The following is a 21390-nucleotide window of genomic DNA, read 5'->3' as shown; positions in this document are numbered from 1 at the left end:
ACGGTTTAGAGACAAATATATAGGGCTTAAACAAAAGAATGTATTCAATATTTTGAATCGTTGTTTTTATATTTTTGCAAAACAAATTTTATATTATGCCTGTCTGTGTTTGCTCCTTAGGTGAATGAGCTCCGAATTCGATTCCCGGTTGGGCCAAAGATTTTAGCTGCGTATGGTTAATTCCTACGGTTTGGGAACTGGGTCTTCTTGTTTGTCCCAGCACCTTCATATTCACTCAACACATCACTACACCAAGCACTACAGAAACACGCAATAATGAATACATCCCTCCACCCATGGTTGGTGTCAAGAAGGTCATCGCACCGTAAAACCAGGTCAGATCCTTATGTGAGTACCCGTAAACCCAGCAGAGTAGAAGTGCTAGAAGAAGAAGATTATGTCTATCTGTACTAATCGTCACACAACAGGTCCGGCTCCATGGCTAAATAGTTAGCGCCCTGGCCTTTGGTCCCAGGGGTCCCGGGTTCGATTTCCGGCAGGGTCGGGAATTTAAACCATCATTGGTTAATTTCTCTGGCACGGGGGCTGGGTGTATCTGTTGTCTTCATCATCATTTCATCCTCATCACGACGTGCAGGTCACCTACGGGAGTCAAAACGAAAAACCTGTACCTGGCGAGCCGAATATGTCCTCGGACACTCCCGGCACTAAAAGCCGTACGCCATTTGATTTCATTTCATGACACAAAATTTTGAGAATATTGGTCTAATAGATTTTGACCTATAGATGTTTTTGTTAAATTGTTATCATGTAATAAGGAAAATGGTTTTTGCGACTCTTTTGTTGTTAAAGTTCAAATTTGGACAGCTAATCCCTAATTGATTTATAATTAACGGTTACTCTGCGTTTTGTTTTAGGCAAGGAATATAGAAGGTACACATTTTCAATTGCTGTTTCTTCTTCTTCTCCTTCTTCTTCTTCTATCTTAATCTTCCTACCCTCCAGGGTTGGCTTTTGCCTCGGACTCAGCGAGGGATCCCACCTCTACCGCTTCCAGGGCAGTGTCCTGGAGCGTGAGACTTTGGGTCGGTGGATACAACTGGGGAGGCTGACCAGTACCTCGCCCAGGCGGCCTCACCTGCTATGCGGAACAGGGGCCTTGGTGGGAGATGAGGTGATTGGAAGGGGTAGACAAGGAAGAGGGAAGGAAGCGGCCGTGGCCTTAAGTTAGGTACCATCCCGGAATTTGCCTGGAGGAGAAGTGGGAAACCACGAAAAACCACTTCCAGGATGGCTGAGGTGGGAATCGAACCAACCTCTATTCAGTTGATCTTCCGAGGCTGAGTGGATCCCGTTCTACCCCTCGTACCATTATCAAATTTTGTGACAGAGCTGGGAATCGAACCCGAGCCTCCGGGGGTGGGAGCCAATCACACTAACCACTACAACACAGAGGCGGACAATTGCTGTTTCAAGAGGCAAAATAATAATAAATGTAATAACTTGATCATAAGAAAGCATACCTAATCTTAATTCTTGTATATAATGGAAGATTTCCTGAACGTTTCACAGGAATATGATAGAAAATATGATGCAAGGCATTTTGTACGTAAGGTAAAGTGCTGAGAAATAAGAAAGTGAGAAAACGGCAAATGAAATAGTGGACTTGTTCTCCAAATAAGTGTCCACCTCTTTTTTTAAACGGCGCCTGGCGCTTTAAGAAAGGTGGTAATGTGAAGGTAGTAATGACATTGTTCGGCTCCATGGCTAAATGGTTAGCGTGCTGGCCTTTGATCACAGGGATCCCGGGTTCGATCCCCGGCGGGGTCGGGAATTTTAACCATCATTGGTTAATTTCGCTGACACGGGGACTGGGTGTATGTGTCGTCTTCATCATCATTTAATCCTCATCACGACGCGCAGGTCGCCTACGAGCGTCAAATTAAAAGACCTGCACCTGGCGAGCCGAACATGTCCTCGGACGCTCCTGGCACTAAAAGCCATACGCCATTTCATATTTCTGTAATGACATTTTATGAAGAGGAAGAACTGAAGAATTGTTGAAGTCCAAAATTGAAAAATCAATATTTTGGACGGAAATTGTGAAAATTTCAGTCATGTCTCCATTTTCATGGACAATCACCACCACCAAGGAAGATGTAGACTATTAACAGCGAGGTCGTCCAAAGAAAATACACGGAGATGGGTCTTAATCCCAGTAAAACATTCGGTACATGAGGCAGAACAAATCGTACATTTGCCACTTGTAGCCACTTCGTTGAGGATGAGCAAGAGGACACTTGTTCACTTGGCATCAAAGTGGGATGAACAGATTTATGAACACGAAGGATATCATTTCGGTTGCTGGAAATGTATGAGTTCCTCCATGTATTAGTCAGCATGCTAAATGTGCAAAGTATTTTCAAACATTAGCTACGATTCTATTAGCCTGGCTGGTTGCCGTGCTGGCAAGATTCCACCAACCACCGGCGCGACACTTGCGAGAGAGGAGGGGGTGGAGTGACTGACGCGTGCCGCGGCTTGTGGCCTGTAGTCTAGCGTGCGCCGGCAGCTGGGGTGGTCTGCTGCACACCATGCCACGAGCCTTCCTCATCACCCATCGCCGCTACAACACCGTCGTCGAGTACGAGCACCGAGGTAAGACACCATCGCTTCTGGCGACAAATCACTTGTCTGGCTTGACCACTTTAAACCTCTTTTTGAAAGGTCATCACCAGCGAGCTGTCAAAAACTGTAGTGATGTCGGACAGTACGTCATGATTGTTATCATGACTACGCAGTATATGCAACGTTGAATAATCAAATTATTATTATTATTATTATTATTATTATTATTATTATTATTATTATTATTAATAAGCCGGCTCTGAACCCAAGCTGACGGGTTCGATCCTTGCTCATTCCGTTGATATTTGAGGTGCTCTTGTTGACAGTTTTATCGACACGTAAAATAATCCGTGCAGGACAAAATTTTCGACCCCTCCGCGTCTTTGGAAACGTGAAAGTAGTTAGCCCGACATCAAATTATTATTATTATTATTATTATTATTATTATTATTATTATTATTAATTGAAAATTTTGTTTGATTTATCAATATAATTAATTACCTGATATTATTATTATTTTATTATTAATAATAATAATCGTCCGGCTTCAGCTACCATAAGCAGAAATTTGTAGAGAAAAGGATCTCTACTGGGCGATCTATGGGTGAGATTTTTTCATTTTGTTGGGTAAACACCAAATGTGTTCCCAGAGACGTTCTACATCCGGACATCATACGACATGGACTGCCGAATGGATTTTTTCAGCCCTTCAAAAATGTGAATAACTCGGTCGGGCTTGAACTCACGACCTTGTGATCCGGAGGCCGACACTCTACCACTGATTCATACACGCAGATAATCGAGGTGATTAAAATGTAATACTTTATGATAGTCCGCCTCTGTGGTGTAGTGGTTAGCGTGATTAGCTGCCACCCCCGGAGATCCGGGTTCGATTCCCGGCTCTGACATGAAATTTGAAAAAGTGGTACGAGGGCTGGAACGGGGTCCTCTCAGCCTCGGGAGGTCAACTGAGTAGAGGTGGGTTCGATTCCCTCCTCAGCCATCCTGGAAGTGATTTTCCGTGGTTTTCCACTTCTCCTCCAGGCAAATGCCGGGATGGTACATAACTTAAGGCCACGGCCGTTTCCTTCCCTCTTCCTTGCCTGTCCCATCCAATCTTCCCATCCTCCCGCAAGGCCCCTGTTCATCATAGCAGGTGAGGCCGCCTGGGCGAGGTACTAGTCATCCTCCCCAGTTGTATCCCCGACCCAAAGTCTGAAGCTCCAGGACACTGCCCTTGAGGCGGTAGAGGTGGGATCCCTCTCTGAGTCCGAGGGAAAAACCGACCCTGGAGGTAAACAGATTAAGACGAATACTTTATGACGTTATGTATTTAACATCCATTCATTTATTATACATTTTTAGAGGCACTGGAAAACTGAAATCATGCCATGAAATCTAGCGAACCAATTCTCTGCATTTAAGTACTCTAAAATGACAGCGGATTGAGCCGGCATTCGATCCCAGTATCTTGAGCATACGGAATGAGCATCTCAAGCACCACCCTACGCTACCAGTCTGTTCTGAAATTTAGTTACAAGAGAAATGTAAGAATATTATACCACTAAAGAAGAAATTACAAAGCAAATAAATCTCCGTACAGGCCATGAAAACTTGTAAGAATGGAAGGTAACGACTTCCTCCGTCTGTAAGCTCGGGATGGAGTGGTTGGCGCAAAGTCCGACCAACTTCACCGCTGATGGCCACTGTCAATGCAGGCCCAGTGAACACAGGTTTTTGTTGCTGTCCACAAGATATACTCTACTTTCGTTTCTAAATGTCTCTACTTTCTGATGTATAAACGAACCCTCGTCTTACTGGATGATCCGAACACGTCTTCAGCTAGCAATAGATGTGAAAAGTTGTCAAGATTTCTCACAAACAAAACGAATTACATATATGGTTACAGTGATTTACAAAAACCTCACGAAAACTTACATCGTTCAATGGAAAAGTTATTTATTTGTTTATTTATTTATTTACTTGATTATTTATTTATATTGTTTTATTACATAGTTTATTATCATTTATTATACTTTCGTACTATTTCTAGATAATGCTTTAGCGATTTCTCACCGGAATATTTTGTGTCTAGCCTACGTAGAATTGGTGTTCATAAACAAAAAATCTCTACCACCATCGCGTTAAATGTCAAGTTTGCTTTCAACCACTTCGCGTTAATGAGAAGTAAGCAGCACTGTATCCCGAGTATCATGCCCCCTATCCATCATGAGTCTGTATTATTATTATTATTAGTAGTAGTAGTAGTAGTAGTAGTAGTAGTAGTAGTAGTATTAAGTCCATAATTCTCATAGGCAACGTATTCCTTTCGCTTCGCATGAACCAATGCTGAAGCTAGTTCCTACGCACTTCATCCACTGAGTTAATTCATACCTTTGACTCTGTCTTGTCACTGCTAGTATCGCCCACCTGTTTGTACCAGCAAACGTTCTCACTCTATCAAATGCCTTTAACCTCCTGCTTACGAAGAATATAGGCCCTTCCTAAAAAAGTCCACCCGGATTTCTTGTTTGCATGGGAAAGTTAGTTCCAAAAACAAACGCAATATAAGAATAGATTAGTCTACAAACTCAGCACCTTACTGAAAAATACCATCTATCCCAATGCGAATTAAATGCATTAAGTTGCCTACACCTTGATTAAATTCCACCGACTATATTGCCATCCTGGTATATAATGTATCATTATACACCACGAATGGGTACCAAAACATGTACCAGTATCAGTACAGCAAAATATATACCATTCCTACGTATACCCATGGCGGGGGAGGGCATGGCACTACAGCCCTTGAAGGGCCTTGGCCTACCAAGCGACCGCTCCTCAGCCCGAAGGCCTGCAAATTATGAGGTGTCGTATGGTCAGCACGACGAATCCTCTCGGCCGTTATTCTTCGCTTTCTAGACCGGGGCCGCTCAATTCTAATCACGTAGGCTGAGTGGACCTTAAACCAGCCCTCAGTTCCAGGTAAAAATCCCTGACCTGACCGGGAATCGAACCCGGGGCCTCCGGGTAAGAGGCAGGCACGCTATCCCTACACCATGGGCCCGGCAATTCTTACGTATAGGAGTCAGTTATGTTTGCCGGCCCCAGTGGCTCAGACGGTAGAGGCGCTGGCCTTCTGACCCCAACTTGGCAGGTTCGATCCTGGCTCAGTCCGGTGGTATTTGAAGTCAGCCTCATGTCGGTAGATTTACTGGCACGTAAAAGAACTCCTGCGGGACTAAGTTCCGGCACCTCGGCGTTTCCGAAAACCATAAAAGTAGTTAGTGGGACGTAAAGCTAATAAAATTATTATTATCAAATGTTTTCAAACAACAGGATAGGACTTCACATAATGAGTGACAAAATATGTGGTACGCTAAGCCGGGTGGGTACAGTAAGCAGTACATCTGTAAAATAAAATACCATGTGCCTCTGGCTCTTCTCAGTCGTTGCTCTAACCTGCAGGGACTGGTGGGTTCGGACGAAGACCTAATTCAACATATAAGTTTACGATGGCCTGAGACAGGCAATCGTCTCGTGGAACGGAATTAATTCATAAATTAATAAATGAAATGAAATGGCGTATGGCTTTTAATGCCGGGAGATCCCAGGACGGGTTTGGCTCGCCAGATGCAGGTCTTTTGATTTGACACCCGTAGGCGACCTGCGCGTCGTGATGATGAAATGATGATGAAGACAACACATACACCCAGCCCCCGTGCCAGGGAAATTAACCAATGATGGTTAAAATTCCCGACCCTGCCGGGAATCGAACCCGCGACTCCTGTGACTAAAGGCCAGCACACTAACCATTTAGCCATGGAGCCGGACAATTAATAAATGAGGGGATATGACAGGATAATTTCAGTAAATAACATAAAATGGATTAATCTCCATGATTAAGGTGGCAGTGCGTCGGTCTCTCACCGTTGGATTCCGTGGTTCAAATCCCGGTCACTCCATGTGAAATTTGTGCTGGACAAAGCGGAGGTGGGATGGGATTTCTTCCGGGTACACCAGTTTTCGCTGTCATCTTTCATTCCAGCTACACTGCCCAATATCATTTCATTCCATCTGTCAGTCAATACTCATTGCCCCAGAGGAGTGTATCAGGCTTTGCCAGCCGGCACAATCCACGCCGCTGGATGGGGGCTTTATTCATTTCATTCCTGATCCAGTCGAATTACTGGGAAGAGGCTGTGAATCTTCATTTTTCAACATAAAATGGACTTAAAATACTGATGGCTTAAGTTTATTAAATTATATTAGCAAATCTTGGGTTGAAAGTAGGTGCAATCACCTGATAAAATGGGAAGAGTACCTATTGTCTGGAGATTAATTCTTATTGTCAACAATCAGCCCGGTTGGAACTGCAGCCTACTTCTTTGACATTTGAATCCCGTACTCGTCAACCTATTAGGTATATGATTTAATTTCAACTAAAAAATAGTCCGACTCGTTGGCTGAATGGTCAGCGTACTGGCCTTCGTCTCAGAGGGTCCCGGGTATGATTCCCGGCCGGGTCGGGGATTTTAACCTTCATTTGTTAATTCCAGTGGATTGAAGGCTGGGTGTTTGTGCTGTCCCCAACATCCCTGCTACTCGCACATCACACACAACACTACCCTCCACCACAATAACACTCACTTATCTACACATGGCAGATGGCGCCCTCCCTCATCGGACGGTCTGCCTTACAAGGGCTGCACTCGGCTAGAAATAGCCACACGAAATCAAAAATTAAACTACAAAATAAACATTAGGCCTATATACTTTAATTACGTCACAAATAACGTTAACATGAAATTGTACAGTTGTCAGAGTTTCATATGGGAATTAAGTGTCTCATATCTGTTTATATGTACCTTCGTATTCACAGATTCGTTTATAGCGTACATCGTTACTATTTACGATCATCTCATATTTGTTTATTTCCAATGTATTCCTATTTTTATTCCTGATTGATCATAGATGTACCGTCTGGCTCAATGGCTAAATGGTTAGCGTGCTAGTCTTTGGTCACAGGGGCCCGGGTTCGATTTCCGGCAGGGTCGGGGATTTTAACCACCATTGATTAATTTCCCTGGCACGGGGGCTGGGTGTATGTGTTATCTTCATCATGATTTCATCCTCATCACAACGCGCAGGTCGCCTACGGGAGTCAAATCAAAAGACCTGCCTCTGGCGAACCGAACCCGTCCTGGGATCTAAAAGCCATACGACATTTCATTTTTCATAGATGTACCAACGTCACGCATAAAATCCGATTCCGATCTTAGTTTAATTCTTCTTTGCGGTAAAAAAAATCATTGTAAAATAACATACAAGAAAATTAAACATCATGAATCTTCTAAAACAAGAAACAGATTTCAACCTCAAATCAACAAACAACTCCATAGTTACGAGTCAAGAATGGCGCAGAGAGACACGACCTGTCTCGTAACATGGAATTCGCTAGAAGGAAACATTTATGTATACACAAATAATAGATGATGAAAGATACGCCAATAGCATGTAAATCACGCAATTTCAAGATTTCTGGGGATATACTAAAGACAATGGGTTGGGATATAGTAAGTACTTATTTGATTATTATTTGGTTGAAAGAGCTATAACAAATGAATGGAGAGTTGCTATAGTAGCCCCTGTGTATAAAGGAAGGGGTGATAGACATAAAGCTGAAAATTACAGGCCAGTAAGTTTGACATGAGTTGCATGTAAGCTTTGGGAAGGCATTCTTTCTGATTATATTAGACATGTTTGGTTCGATAGAAGGCAATTCGGTTTTAGGAAACGTTATTCCACTGAAGCTCAACTTGTAGGATTCCAGCAAGATATAGCAGATATTTTGGATTCTGGAGGTCAAATGGACTGTATCGCGATTAACTCGTCTAAAGCATTTGATAGGGTGGATTATGGGAGACTACTGACAAAAATGAGTGCAATTGGACTAGACAAAAGAGTGACTGAATGGGTTGCTATATTTCTAGAAAATAGATCTCAGAGAATTAGAGTAGGCGAAGCTTTATCTGACCCTGTAATAATTAAGAGGGGAATTCCTCAAGGCAGTATTATTGAACCTTCTTGTTGTCTTATGTATGTAAATGATTTGAGTAAAGGAGTGGAATCAGAGGTAAGGCTTTTTGCGGATGATGTTATTTTATTTACAAGATTGTGAGCAACTGCAAAATGACCTCGATAATGTTGTGAGATGGACAGTAGGCTATGGTATGATGATACGTATAAACGGGGTTAAAAGTCAGCTTGTGAGTTTCACAAATAGGAAAAGTCCTCTCAGTTTTAATTACTGCGTTGATGGGGTGAAAGTTCCTTTTGGGGATCATTGTAAGTATCTGGGTGTTAATATAAGGAAAGATCTTCATTGGGCTAATCACATAATTGGGATTGTAAATAAAGGATACAGATCTCTGCACATGTTTATGAGGGCGTTGGGGGGTTGTAGCAAGGATGTAAAGGAGAGGGCTTATAAGTCTCTGGTAAGACCCCAACTAGAGTATGGTTCCAGTGTATGGGACCCTCACCAGGATTACTTGATTCAAGAACTGGGGAAAATCCAAAGAAAAGCAGCTCGATTTGTTCTGGGTGATTTCCGACAAAAGAGTAGCGTTACAAACATGTTGCAAAGTTTGGGCTGGGAAGAACTGGGAGAAAGGAGACGAGCTGTTCAACTGAGTGGTACGTTCCGAGCTGTCAGCGGAGAAATGGCGTGGAATGACATTAGTAGACGAATAAGTTTGAGTGGCATCTTTAAAAGTAGGAAAGATCACAATATAAAATAAAGTTGGAATACAACAGGACAAATTGGGGCATATATTCATTTATAGGAAGGGGAGTTAGGGATTGGAATAACTTACCAATGTCATTGAAATCATTTAAGAAAAGGCTAGGAAAACAACAGATAGGGAATCTGCCACGTGGGCGACTGCCCTAAATGCAGATCAGTATTGATTGATTAATTGATATTGATTGACCTGGAAGAAAACAATAAAACAACTATCACCATGCCTTCAGAACATACCGTAATCAAATCGTAGATTGGCATGTGATCCTGCTCCTAGATGAAGACAATATTTCTCAATTCACATAAAATATTGCAGTAATGCCACTCTTAAGATGATCTGGGTTGTTCCTGGTGTCCGCTCTTGAAAGTTCTGTAAATAACTATAGTACCCATGCATGTACATCATGCAAAGAAATATGCACTTGCAGTTCAGAAGATCTTCCAAATAAAAACGGCACTTGACGATATGAGAAAAGATAAAACCTGTACTACGTTGTAGTGATTGGAGATCCTTCCATTATGCATAGATAATTACCTCACAGATTCATTTATGTTCCACAAACACTATTACACATGGACCTCTCGAAGACTTAAATCACCGGGCGAGTTGGCCGTGCGGTTAGAGCTTGCATTCGGGAGATAGTGGTTTCGATTCCCACTGCTGGCAGCCCTGAAGATGGTTTTCCGTGGTTTCCAATTTTCACACCAGGCAAATGCTGGGGCTGTATCTTAATTAAGGCCACGGCCACTTCCTTCCAACTCCTAGCCCTTTCCTATCCCATCGTCGCCATAAGACCTATCTGTGTCGGTGCGACGTAAAGCCACCAACATACACAAAAAAAGACTTAAATCACTATTCTTCCATTAATATACTCTACGACTGTACAACCCACGGACTATACGCGAAGATCCCAGGTACTGTTCATAATATCATCTCATATTGATTCCACCGCTATCAACAACACTAAATCATTTCATTTAAGAAGATTCTATACCACTTCCGACTATGCATATGTCTGAAGACTATAACTCAAATCAGAAACATATCCATCATTATATAATTCCGCCATGAATAATACTTATTCCGAAGATAATATTAACTTCCCATATCAATATGTACACAAAGAAATCATAACAATCCATCTACTTGAAATTACCGTATGCAGATGACTCTACGTTCCATTAGCTATTTTAAAATACCCATTTACGTCATTGCAACGTCTAGTTCTGGTGCTAATACACGTAGTATAACTCGATCTATCAATCTGGCAGGTAATACTTTAAAAATACATGTTTAATTAATTATATTCCCTAAGCGACAAATTACAACAGTCAGATATAGTAACTTTTTGAAGACATGGCTTTCCAAACTGTTATTTCTAAACCGATTAATTTTGAAGATTTAACCTTCCCTTAAACTAAAACTACCAACATAGAATAATTAATTAATTCTAGTGGATCTTAACATCTCCTTCATGTTCTTTAAAATGTCATTATTTTCTGCTCGTTAACGTAAAATATACTGCAAGAAATTTACATTCCTGAAAGAGAAATTAAACTATTAGTAAATAAAGAAATAAACGGGCTTATCGTTCAATTGGCTTCATCTTCCTAGATCAGGCGGTGATGTGGGCTTGGTCATGTCGGCGTCCACCCCGTGACGCTTACTGATAAAATTTGCTCCACTCACTCATATTCTTCTTCCATCGATGGCATACTGTAACTGAGAAAGACCTATCAAAGCCATGCCTGATAACATAAATACACTCCACATGGATGATCACGTTCATAAGAAATACTCCCCTATGAATCAAAGAAATATTGAACAGGCATTTGCCTATTCACTGTTCCACACTTATTTAAATTCTTTAATATCTCATTTATATTTTATGTCGTCGTAAGCAAGAAATCTTAAATGGCCAAGAATGCTCAATTCAACGTGTTTGTTGAGACTCGAAAACACGAATTTCTAAACAATGGCCTGACATATAGTTGAGAATATCCGCATAAGCCACAACAGTATTCAGCAGATGCTGCTTCCTACTCTTATCAACAATGCACCCACGGTATCGCCTGCCTGTCGTAAAAGGCGACTAAGAGGGGCCCAATGGGCTCTGAACTTTGGAGCGTGGGTTGGCGACCACGGGGCCCTTAGCTGAGTCCTGGCATTGCTTCACTTACTTGTGCCAGGCTCCTCACTTTCATCTATCCTATCCGACCTCCCTTGGTCAACTCTTGTTATTTTCTGACCCCGACGCTATTAGGTTTGCGAGGGCTAGGGAGTCTTTTATTTTCACGCCCTTCGTGGCCCTTGTCTTGCTTTGGTCGATATCTTCATTTTTCGAAGTGTCGGACCCCTTCCATTTTTCCGCTCTGGTTAGTGTTATATAGAGGATGGTTGCCTAGTTGTACTTCCTCTTAAAACAATAATCACCACCACCACTTATCAACAATGATGATGTAAACCACTGATGCACTGTAGATTTGGCTCCCTCCCACGTCAACATCACCGGGCGAGTTGGCCTTGCGGTCAGGGGCACGCGGCTGTGAACTTGCCTCCGGGAGATAATAGGTTCGAATCGCACTGTCGGCAGCCCTGAAGATGGTTTTCCGTGGTTTCCCATTTTCACACCAGTCAACATAATATTGGATATCATTATCGCGATCGTTTCTAAGCGTATTCTGATGTGACAGAATTCCTTATTATCAATAACTTTTTTTAAATTATTCCAACTACGTCAACCCTTATTAAATATTATCCAATTATATATAAAGAAAGAATTATGTGTATTTAAAGTAATTCCATCCTGACCGGGACTTATCCTGCCATGTAAGGATGTAAAGGAGAGGGCATATAAGTCTCTGGTAAAATCCCATTTAAAGTATGGTTCCAGTGTATGGGAGCCTCTTCAAGATTACTTGATTCAGGAACTGGAAAAAATCCAAATAAAAGCAGCTCGATTTGTTCCGAGTGATTTGCGACAAAAGAGTATCGTTACAAAAATGTTGCAAAGTTTGGGCTGGGAAGACTTGGGAGAAAGGAGACGCGCTGCTCGACTAAGTAGTATGTTCCGAGCTCTCAGTGGAGAGATGGCGTGGAATAACATTAGTAAACGAATACGTTTGAGTGATCTTTTTATAAGTATGAAAGTTCACAATATGAAGATAAAGTTGGAATTCAAGCGGACAAATTGGAGCAAGTATTCGTTTATAGGAGGAGTTAGGGGTTGGAATGACTTACCAAGGGAGATGTTCAATAAATTTCCAAATTCTTTGCAATAATTTAAGAAAAGGCTAGGAAACAACAGAAAGGGAATCTGCCACCTGGGCGACTGTCCTAAATGCAGATCAGTATTGATTGATTGATTGATTGATTGATTGATTGATTGATTGATTGATTGATTGATTGATTGATTGATTGATTGATTGATTGATTGATTGATTGATTGATTGATTGATTGATTGATTGATTGATTGATTGATTGATTGATTGATTGATTGATTTTATTCATGCTCCTCCTTTTCGTTGACACATTATAAAGTTCCTGGTCAAATAAGTTCTAAATCCTTTTAAAAATTGTGTATTTTCATAATTCTTATCTCAATTCATTACTGTTAGTTTTCGCTTCCATAATTTATTCCTTAAGGACATTTTTATTCCAAAGCTTTTGTTAAAATAAACAGGGATTTGAGTAAATTGTATTGCCATCATATTATTCCTTGCTGCTCAATTAATTTCTTACTTCCCGAACCCATCATCTCCCGAATACAAGCCTATTCGATTTGCTGACGATTTGGTTATTACAAAAAATACACTTAGCAACTACAATATAAATGTTCCACAAGTTAGTAGAATGGAACATAACTATGAGGTAAATGTCAACGGAAAGAAGATAAATGTGCTGAGGATTTGGGAGAGGAGAAAATGGAAGTGCGCCTTAAAGACCAAGGACACTCTTGTGACAGAGGATTGGAGTACTGAAAAGGAAATAAGTTTAGGACGGCAAAGGAAGTTTTCAGAAGGAAACGAAGGCTGCTGACCAAATGCAGGATGAGCTTAGGATTAAGGAAACAGCTGGCGAAATGTTATATCTGGAGTGTGCTGTTGTATGGATCGGAGGTCTGGACCACCAACAAAAGTGAAACATAGAGACTGGAAGTTTTCTAGATGCGGGAAGGATTCTTAGAACAAAATGGAGTAGTAAGATTACGAACAAATAGGGAAGAGAGGAGTTTAATAAGAACAGTGATAAAAAGCAAGAAGACCAGTGTTATGGACATAATCACAGAAGTGACAGTTTACTGGAGAACTTTTGGAAGGAACTGTTGAGAGAGGGAAGAAAAGAGGACGAAGAAGGACAAAATGTATATATAACCTGAAAGAAGGAAGTTACAAGAACATGGAAAGATAAACAAGAAATAGGGAACATTGGAAGAAGACACTGGACCTGTAACTGTGCAAAACACTGATGATGATGATGATGATGATGATGATGATGATGATATAGCCGGGGAAGGGAGTGTAGCGGTGAGGTTCTAGTATGTTCTAGAACAAATTTGTTATTTCACTGATATGTCCTAGTTTAATGTTTTGCTTTTACAACCGGGTGATAAAGGATTCTTTCCTTATACAGCATGTCCCCGTGACAAACAATGTGAGTAAGTGGCTTGCAGAGTTAGTTACAGCATACGTTTCAATGGGCTTGACAGATTGGTATAAAATAGCACTTTCAGGCTCAATTAGGAAAATAACGGACAACTACCTGACTCATTAATTACCTACTTTTCCACTTCAGTATCTCGGTTTTCTCTGGATGCTAATGGTTAGCCTGTTAGGGTTTCAATCTTCTTTCAGGGGAAGAAATCAATACGTTAGCCTATTAACAGTTACAGACACTTGATACGCCACAACAATGGAACGCTGACTTCTAGAATCAATAAACGATTTCCTCATGTGTATAAAAACTGTGAAAAACATTTTGGACAGTTCCTATAAAGTGTGAACTGTTACAGTAGCCACATTTCACTGCAGTAAATGTGGACAAAGTCGGGGTAAAAACCACTCACAGTAGTCAAAGTAGTCGAGGCTCTGTATCGACCTGAACGGTATGTTGTTCTCAGTGCGCTGGACAATGAAGTTAGATACTCTCTTGGTTTGAGGATATCATCCTCATGACTACAATTTAAGATCTATCTATAAGGCAGAGTAAGGAGCATGGTACCTTTGTGGCGTAGTTTATAGCTGTTTTGTTTTTGTTTCTACAACTTGCTTTACGTCGCACCGACACAGATAGGTCTTAAGGAGACGATGGGATAGGAATTAAGATACAACTCCAGCATTTGCCTGGTGTGAAAATCTTCAGGGCTGCCGACAGTGGGGTTCAAACACACTATCTCCCGGATACAAGCTCACAGCTCCGCACCTTTAACCGCACGGCAAACTCGCCTAGTGGCTTATAGTTTCTCACTGAGGCAAGTGCGGTTCGATACCAGGACAATGCACATGGAATTTTGCAAATAGAAAAGTCACTGCAGTTCTGAAATTGAGAAATTTCGAAAAGATATAAAGAAATGAGTCTAATGTTTGGTCTTAATTGTATAACACCAACTAAGTTACGAGAGATTGGTGGGTGGGGGAATCAAAATTAGCCGTACACTTAGTAGGTATGCACTGTATAGTGCGCTGTTCATTACAGTTACTGTAATACATTGTAATTAACCACATAAAACCTTGCAACATTATTCGAAGCTGCCCGTGCCGCTATGGCACACAGTACGACACAAAACCGTATCTGCATTAATTTCGGTAAACTAACCTTGGACCTGCGGTTTCTAATTTATTTATTTATTTATTTATTTATTTATTTATTTATTTATTTATTTATTTATTTATTTATTTATTTATTTATTTATTTATTTATCTGATAAAATGCCTGTTGTGAAGGTGGTTCAGTGTTAAAAGTTCCTTGCCATGCTGTGCGCACTAGCGCCGCATTTTCACACGTCGAGTACTGCTTTAATATCCAGTGTCTTTGTTTCAGATTTAAATTACTAGCCGTTGCCTGTAAAAATTGAAAATGACAATCAAAATCAACATTTGAGGAAACAGCTTATTAACATTTCTAAAACTTAGATAAAGGATATAGAGTACTGAATGGAATTATTATTTTGAAAAAAATCAGATCAAAAACATAAAACCTGTAGTGAAACAACTGCAAGGCTACGTTTGGTCCCCCTCTATATATTTATATTTTTGCTATTGGTTCTATGACGCATGAATCAGACAGGTCAGGTATGACTGGGAAGGAAGCGACCGTGTTAAGCTACAACCCCGGCATTTGCCTGGTGTGATAATGGGAATTACTATTATTATTCACACACTTATATATAATGAACTTGCACTAAACATGATATTCTACCATAAAATTATAACTTCTATTATGGATAATTCTCAGTTTCATTTACTTCTATTTTTTAAATAACGCGAGACAATTCCAGAAACAAAATACAGTTCAAAATAAGGACAATACATCCTCTCACGATAATCATCAATTTAACAGACTGTATATATACATTATACCTAGATTGGGGTACGGAATACAGCACGATTTCTCATGACTGGCGTAAGAAGGGCCTCTTAAGTTAGAAGCGTGTTTTGGTGACTACGAGGCCCCAAACTGAGTCTAGAAATTATTCATCACTCTTGGCTTTCCTGCCCGACTTCTCTTGATCACCTTCCGCTCTCTGCCGACCAGGATGGTACTCAGTTTGGGAGGCCTACGAAGTATTTCATCTTCATCTTTACGCCCATAGTGATCCTTCCCTTTCTTCCTGCGATGCCTTGATTTTTCCACTAAAAACAATAATCACCACTACCATCACCACGAATATCTATAGCAATGTATTTCAGAAACATACGAAAATGGGTATACGTATATCTCTGAAAATGTATTTGATTTATTTATTTTAGCAAGCTCTACGTTATTACAAAAAGATGTTATTACCGTAACCTGTAAATATAAATGGGATTGTAAATAAATGGGTAAAGATCTCTGCACATGATTATGAGCGTATTTAGGGGTTGAAGTAAGGATGTAAAGAAGAGGGCATATAAGTCTCTGGTAAGACCCCAACTAGAGTATGGTTCCAGTGTATGGGACCCTAACCAGGAATACTTGATTTAAGAACTGGAAAAAAAATCCAAAGAAAAACAGTTAGATTTGTTCTGGGTGATATCCGACAAAAGAGTAGCGTTACAAAAAAGGTTCCAAAGTTTGCGCTGGGAAGACTTAGGAGAAAGGAGACGAGTTTGCTCGACTAAGTGGTATGTTACGAGCTGTCAGTGGTGAGATGGCGTGGAATGACATTAGTAGATGAATAAGTTTGAGCGGTGTCATTAAAAGTAGGAAAGACCGGGCGAGTTGGCCGTAAGGTCAGGGGCGCGCGGCTATCAGCTTGCATCCGGGAGATAGTGGGTTCGAATCCCACTGTCAGCAGCCCTGAAAATGGTTTTCCGTGGTTTCCCATTTTCACACCAGGCAAATGCTGGGGCTGTACCTTAATTAAGGCCCCGGGCGCTTCATTTCCAACTCCTTTTCTTTATAGTTGCTTTACGTCGCACCGACACAGATAGGTCTTATGGCGACGATGGGACAGGGAAGGGCTAGGAGGGGGAAGGAAGCGGCCGTGGCCTTAATTAAGGTACAGCCCCAGCATTTGCCTGGTGTGAAAATAGGAAACCACGGGAAACCATTTTCAGGGCTACCGACAGTGGGGTTCGAACCTACTATATCCCGAATACTGGATACTGGCCGCACTTAAGCGACTGCAGCTATCGAGCTCGGTTTTTCCAACTCCTAGGCCTTTCCTATTCCATCGTCGCCATGAGACCTATCTGTGTCGGTGCAACGCAAAGTAAGTAGCAAAAAAAAGTAGGAAATATCACAATATGAAGATAAAGTTAAAATTCAAGAGGACAAGGAGGAGGAGTTAGGGATTGGAATAACTTACCAAGGGAGATGTTCAATAAATTTCCAAATTCTTTGCAATCATTTAAGAGAATGCTAGGAAAACAACAGGCAGGAAATCTGCCACCTGGGCGACTGCCCTAAATACAGATCAGGATTGATTGATTGATTGATTGATTGATTGATTGATTGATTGATTGATTGATTGATTGATTGATTGATTGATTGATTGATTGATTGATTGATTGATTGATTGATTGATTGATTGATTGATTGATTTGAAACCTGGATGAAGCATTGGAAAGCAGTTCATAGAATGAAGACCAGATGGCAGCAGCGAGCATTGAATGTTGTTGCTGCTGTCTCTCAGTACACCGGGGATTCTAACGTACCGGGAATCGGATCACTGTATCGATTCAGTAACGTGAACGGAATCAAATGAATAAATTCAGTAAAATGAATCGATTACCCCAGCACTATTTCATATGCCACAATCATCAAAAAACTGCCTGGATTAATGCGACGTTAATGCACTACCCGGAAAAAATGTAGAATGCAGTAAAAAAATGTTATTCGTATATTCTTATCTCCCAGTTTTAAGAGACGTCGCAGTGTCAGAATGTTGTCCCACGGGAGTTAGTGTGCTAGAAGCCAACGAAATGGAGTTGTTAAATTTAAACAGCTTCAACACCACTGACCTTAACCAGGATCGAAATCGCTGTTTTGGGAACACAGAAGGACAAGGACTAATCCACTGCGCTTCTGAGGTTAAAAAGGCATACCCTTTTGCTGGTTAGTAAAACTAAAACACAGTTAAACCAAACCAAACCAATGGCACGAGAGACTCGAAGGGACATGGTCTACCAAGCGACCGCTGCACAGCCAGAATGCCTACAGTTTATGAGGTGTCGTGTGGTCAGCACGATGAATCCTCTCGGCCGTTATGCTTGGCTTTCTAGACCGGGGCCGTCAACTCACCGTCAGATAGCTCCTCAGTGGAAATCACGTAGGCTGAGTGGACTTCGAACCAACCCTGGCCTTGCCGGGAATCGAACCCGGGACTTCCGGGTAGGAGGCAGTGCGCTAACCCTACACCGCGGGGCCGGCAAAACTGTTTGATATTACCAATTAGCTGTTGTGAACCCGTCGTTGATGAGTTAGTGTTTGTAATTGCAACAGTAATGTCATCTAGCGGATAACACAATGCATATGACTTCGTTTTTTTTTCTATTTGTTTTACGTCGCACCGACACAGATAGATCTTATGGTGACGATGGGACAGGGAAGGCCTAGGAAGTGGAAGGAAGCGGCCGTGGCCTTAATTAAGGTACAGCCCCGGCATTTGCCTAGTGTGAAAATGGGAAACCACGGAAAACCATCTTCAGGGCTGCCGACAGTGAGGCTCGAACCTACTATCTCCCGATTACTGGATACTGGCCGCACTTAAGCGACTGCAGCTATCGACCTCGGTGCATATGACTTCCTTTTGCCGTTTTCCCCCTGATGTCATAACAAACAAACAAACAAACAAACAAACAAACAAACAAACAAACAAACAAACAAACAAACAAGCAAACAAACAGTCAAAGAATGAAAATGAATCTACTTTCAATCTGTATTCCAAAACAGATAAAAGCGAATCACGAGGCGAATACAGATATTTGATTTGTAGATACCGATAGATTTGTATACAAAAGAGAATCCTGAAAACTGAATACACTAGGTTTGGAATTTTGTTAGTGACACTTTCATTCGGGAGATAGTGGGTTCGAACAACACTGTTGGCAGTTCTGAAAATAGATTTTTGTGGTTTCCCATTTTCACACCCCTCAAATACCTTAGTTAAGTAAGGTCACGGCTGCTTCCTTTTCACTCCTATTTCTTTTCTATCCCATCGTCATCACAAGGCTTATCTGTGTCGGCAGACGTAAAACAACTTGTAAAAGATTAATAGCGGCAACTATTTATTTACTAAGACAAAAGTAGGACCATTGTGAAATGTCTACAACCTCGTTGTCGGTAATGTGGAAGTCTTAGAATCCCTATAGCAGTGCCTGTTCTGCTGATGTCTACTGCCTGCAGAATCTCTGGAACAGTCCGGAAGCGAGTGCCACGAACTGGTTCCATCATCTTTGAGATCAAATCATAACCACAGGGGTGAATATAGTGCATGGAACAGCACTTCCCAACCCCAACTTGGCTCAGTGGGTCGAACGGTTGAGTCGCTGCCCTTCTGATCCCAACTAGACAGGTTCGATCCTGGCTCAGTCCGGTGGTACTTGAAGGTGCTTAAATACGTCAGCCTCGTGTCGGTAGATTTACTGGTACTTAAAAGTAGTTAGTGGGACGTAAGGCAAACAGCATTATTATTATTATTATTATTATTATTATTATTATTATTATTATTATTATTATTATTATTATTATTATTATTATTATTATTATTATTATTATTATTATTACAACCCCAGCGACCGTACAAACTGGCCACATGTGCCTGTGCGTCATGCGATGAGTGGGTTCTGCAGGAAGTGTTGGCTTCGTCTCGACGCTGGTCTCAGGTTATGGAACAAAAACTTACGGAAATATACTGTGGATTAACAGTCTGTCCTTGCAGTGTGTTAGGATAACACCATCGCAGTCGTAGACAAAAATCACCATAACTTTCAAATGAGTGGAGGTTTGAAGAACTTTGGTTTTGCGTGGTGACCCGTAATGACGCCACTCTTTGGATTGGCGCTTAAGTTCAGGTTCGTACGATCTGGCCCATGCCTTGTCAAGCGCAATAATACGGAGTAAGATAGCGTAGCCTTTACGAACATAGCACTCGTAGTGAACTCGAGCGGCGTCGTAGGTAACCATACCTGCGCTTCCGTAAACTCATGGAGAACCCACGGCGATGTAATTTTCCCTATTACAGGCGCTTCTTTAGAATATGCAGCACAGTCGTACACCATAATCACTCCCGTATTGTCCTACTCGTTGGCTGAGTGGTAAGCGTACTGGCCTTCGGTTCAGAGGGTCCCGGGTTCGATTCCCGGCCGGGTCGGGAATTTTAACCTTAATTGGTTAATTCTAATGGCCCAGGGGCTGGGTGTTTGTGTTGTCCCCAACATCCCTGCAACTCACACACCACACACAACACTATCCTCCACCACAATAACACGCAGTTACCTACACATGGCAGATGCCGCCCACCCTCATCGGAGGGTCTGCCTTACAAGGGCTGCACTCGGCTAGAAATAGCCACACGAAATTATACTCCCATATCATCTGACGTCAAATCTGTGTTTAATAGTGGGCAACACTAGGGTGACGCGGCCGCGCCATGCCTACCACCCCCTTCACATCCCTCATTGAAAGCTCGCCACCGCTTTGTATGGTTAACGCCGTGTACCCACATACCTCACGAAGACCTTCATGATATTGTCTTGCCGTGTGGCTACGGGCACATTGAATTTTCAGCCAACTTCGCTGTTCTTGTTTCGCGAATACACAACACACTACAATTTCGAGCGCCAACTTCTTCTCGCCGCAGCTCATGAGGGCTGCGTCGGAAAGCAAAGTGCATGTACTGTGATATACTGTAGATTGTTGTTGCTATTGGCTTTACGTCGTACCGACACAGATAGGTCTTATGGCAACGATGGGATAGGAAAGGTCTAGGAGTCGGAAGGAAGCGGCCGTGACCTTAATTAAGGTACAGCCCCAGCATGTGCCTGGTGTGAAATGGGAAACCACGGAAAACCATCTTCAGGACTGCCGACAGTGGGATTTGAACCCATTATCTCGAATGAAAGCTCACAGCCGCGTGCCTCTAACCGCACGGCCAACTCGCCTGGTGTACTGTAGGTTAGACGTAAGAGTAACATGTGATACAAGCGACAATTAATTCCGTTTTGTTTCGTATCCCCAGTAAAGTTGCCACTTCAAGATTCTACTTTGGTTTGTAACGAACGTGCAATTGTGTTCTGTATCTGAATATATCACTGGAGACTAAACACAATCAGGCAGCCTTGTCCTATT

The 21390-nt window shown here is 41.7% G+C and overlaps 1 protein-coding gene across 1 annotated transcript in view; it reads left to right on the top strand.

The window, feature by feature from the left end:
- The first annotated feature begins 2555 nt into the window (after positions 1–2555).
- LOC136866419 (transcriptional repressor scratch 2) overlaps positions 2556–21390 on the top strand; it is a 67725-nt gene continuing 48890 nt past the window's right edge. The window contains exon 1 of the mRNA XM_067143345.2: positions 2556–2619. Coding sequence (XP_066999446.1) covers positions 2556–2619 — 64 coding nt within the window. The remainder of the gene's footprint in view (positions 2620–21390) is intronic.

This window comes from Anabrus simplex, chromosome 1, assembly GCF_040414725.1.
Source record: "Anabrus simplex isolate iqAnaSimp1 chromosome 1, ASM4041472v1, whole genome shotgun sequence".
Classification (NCBI taxonomy): domain Eukaryota; kingdom Metazoa; phylum Arthropoda; class Insecta; order Orthoptera; family Tettigoniidae; genus Anabrus; species Anabrus simplex.
The sequence above is the reverse complement of the archived record's forward strand: the minus strand, read 5'-3'. Positions and strand labels throughout refer to the sequence as shown.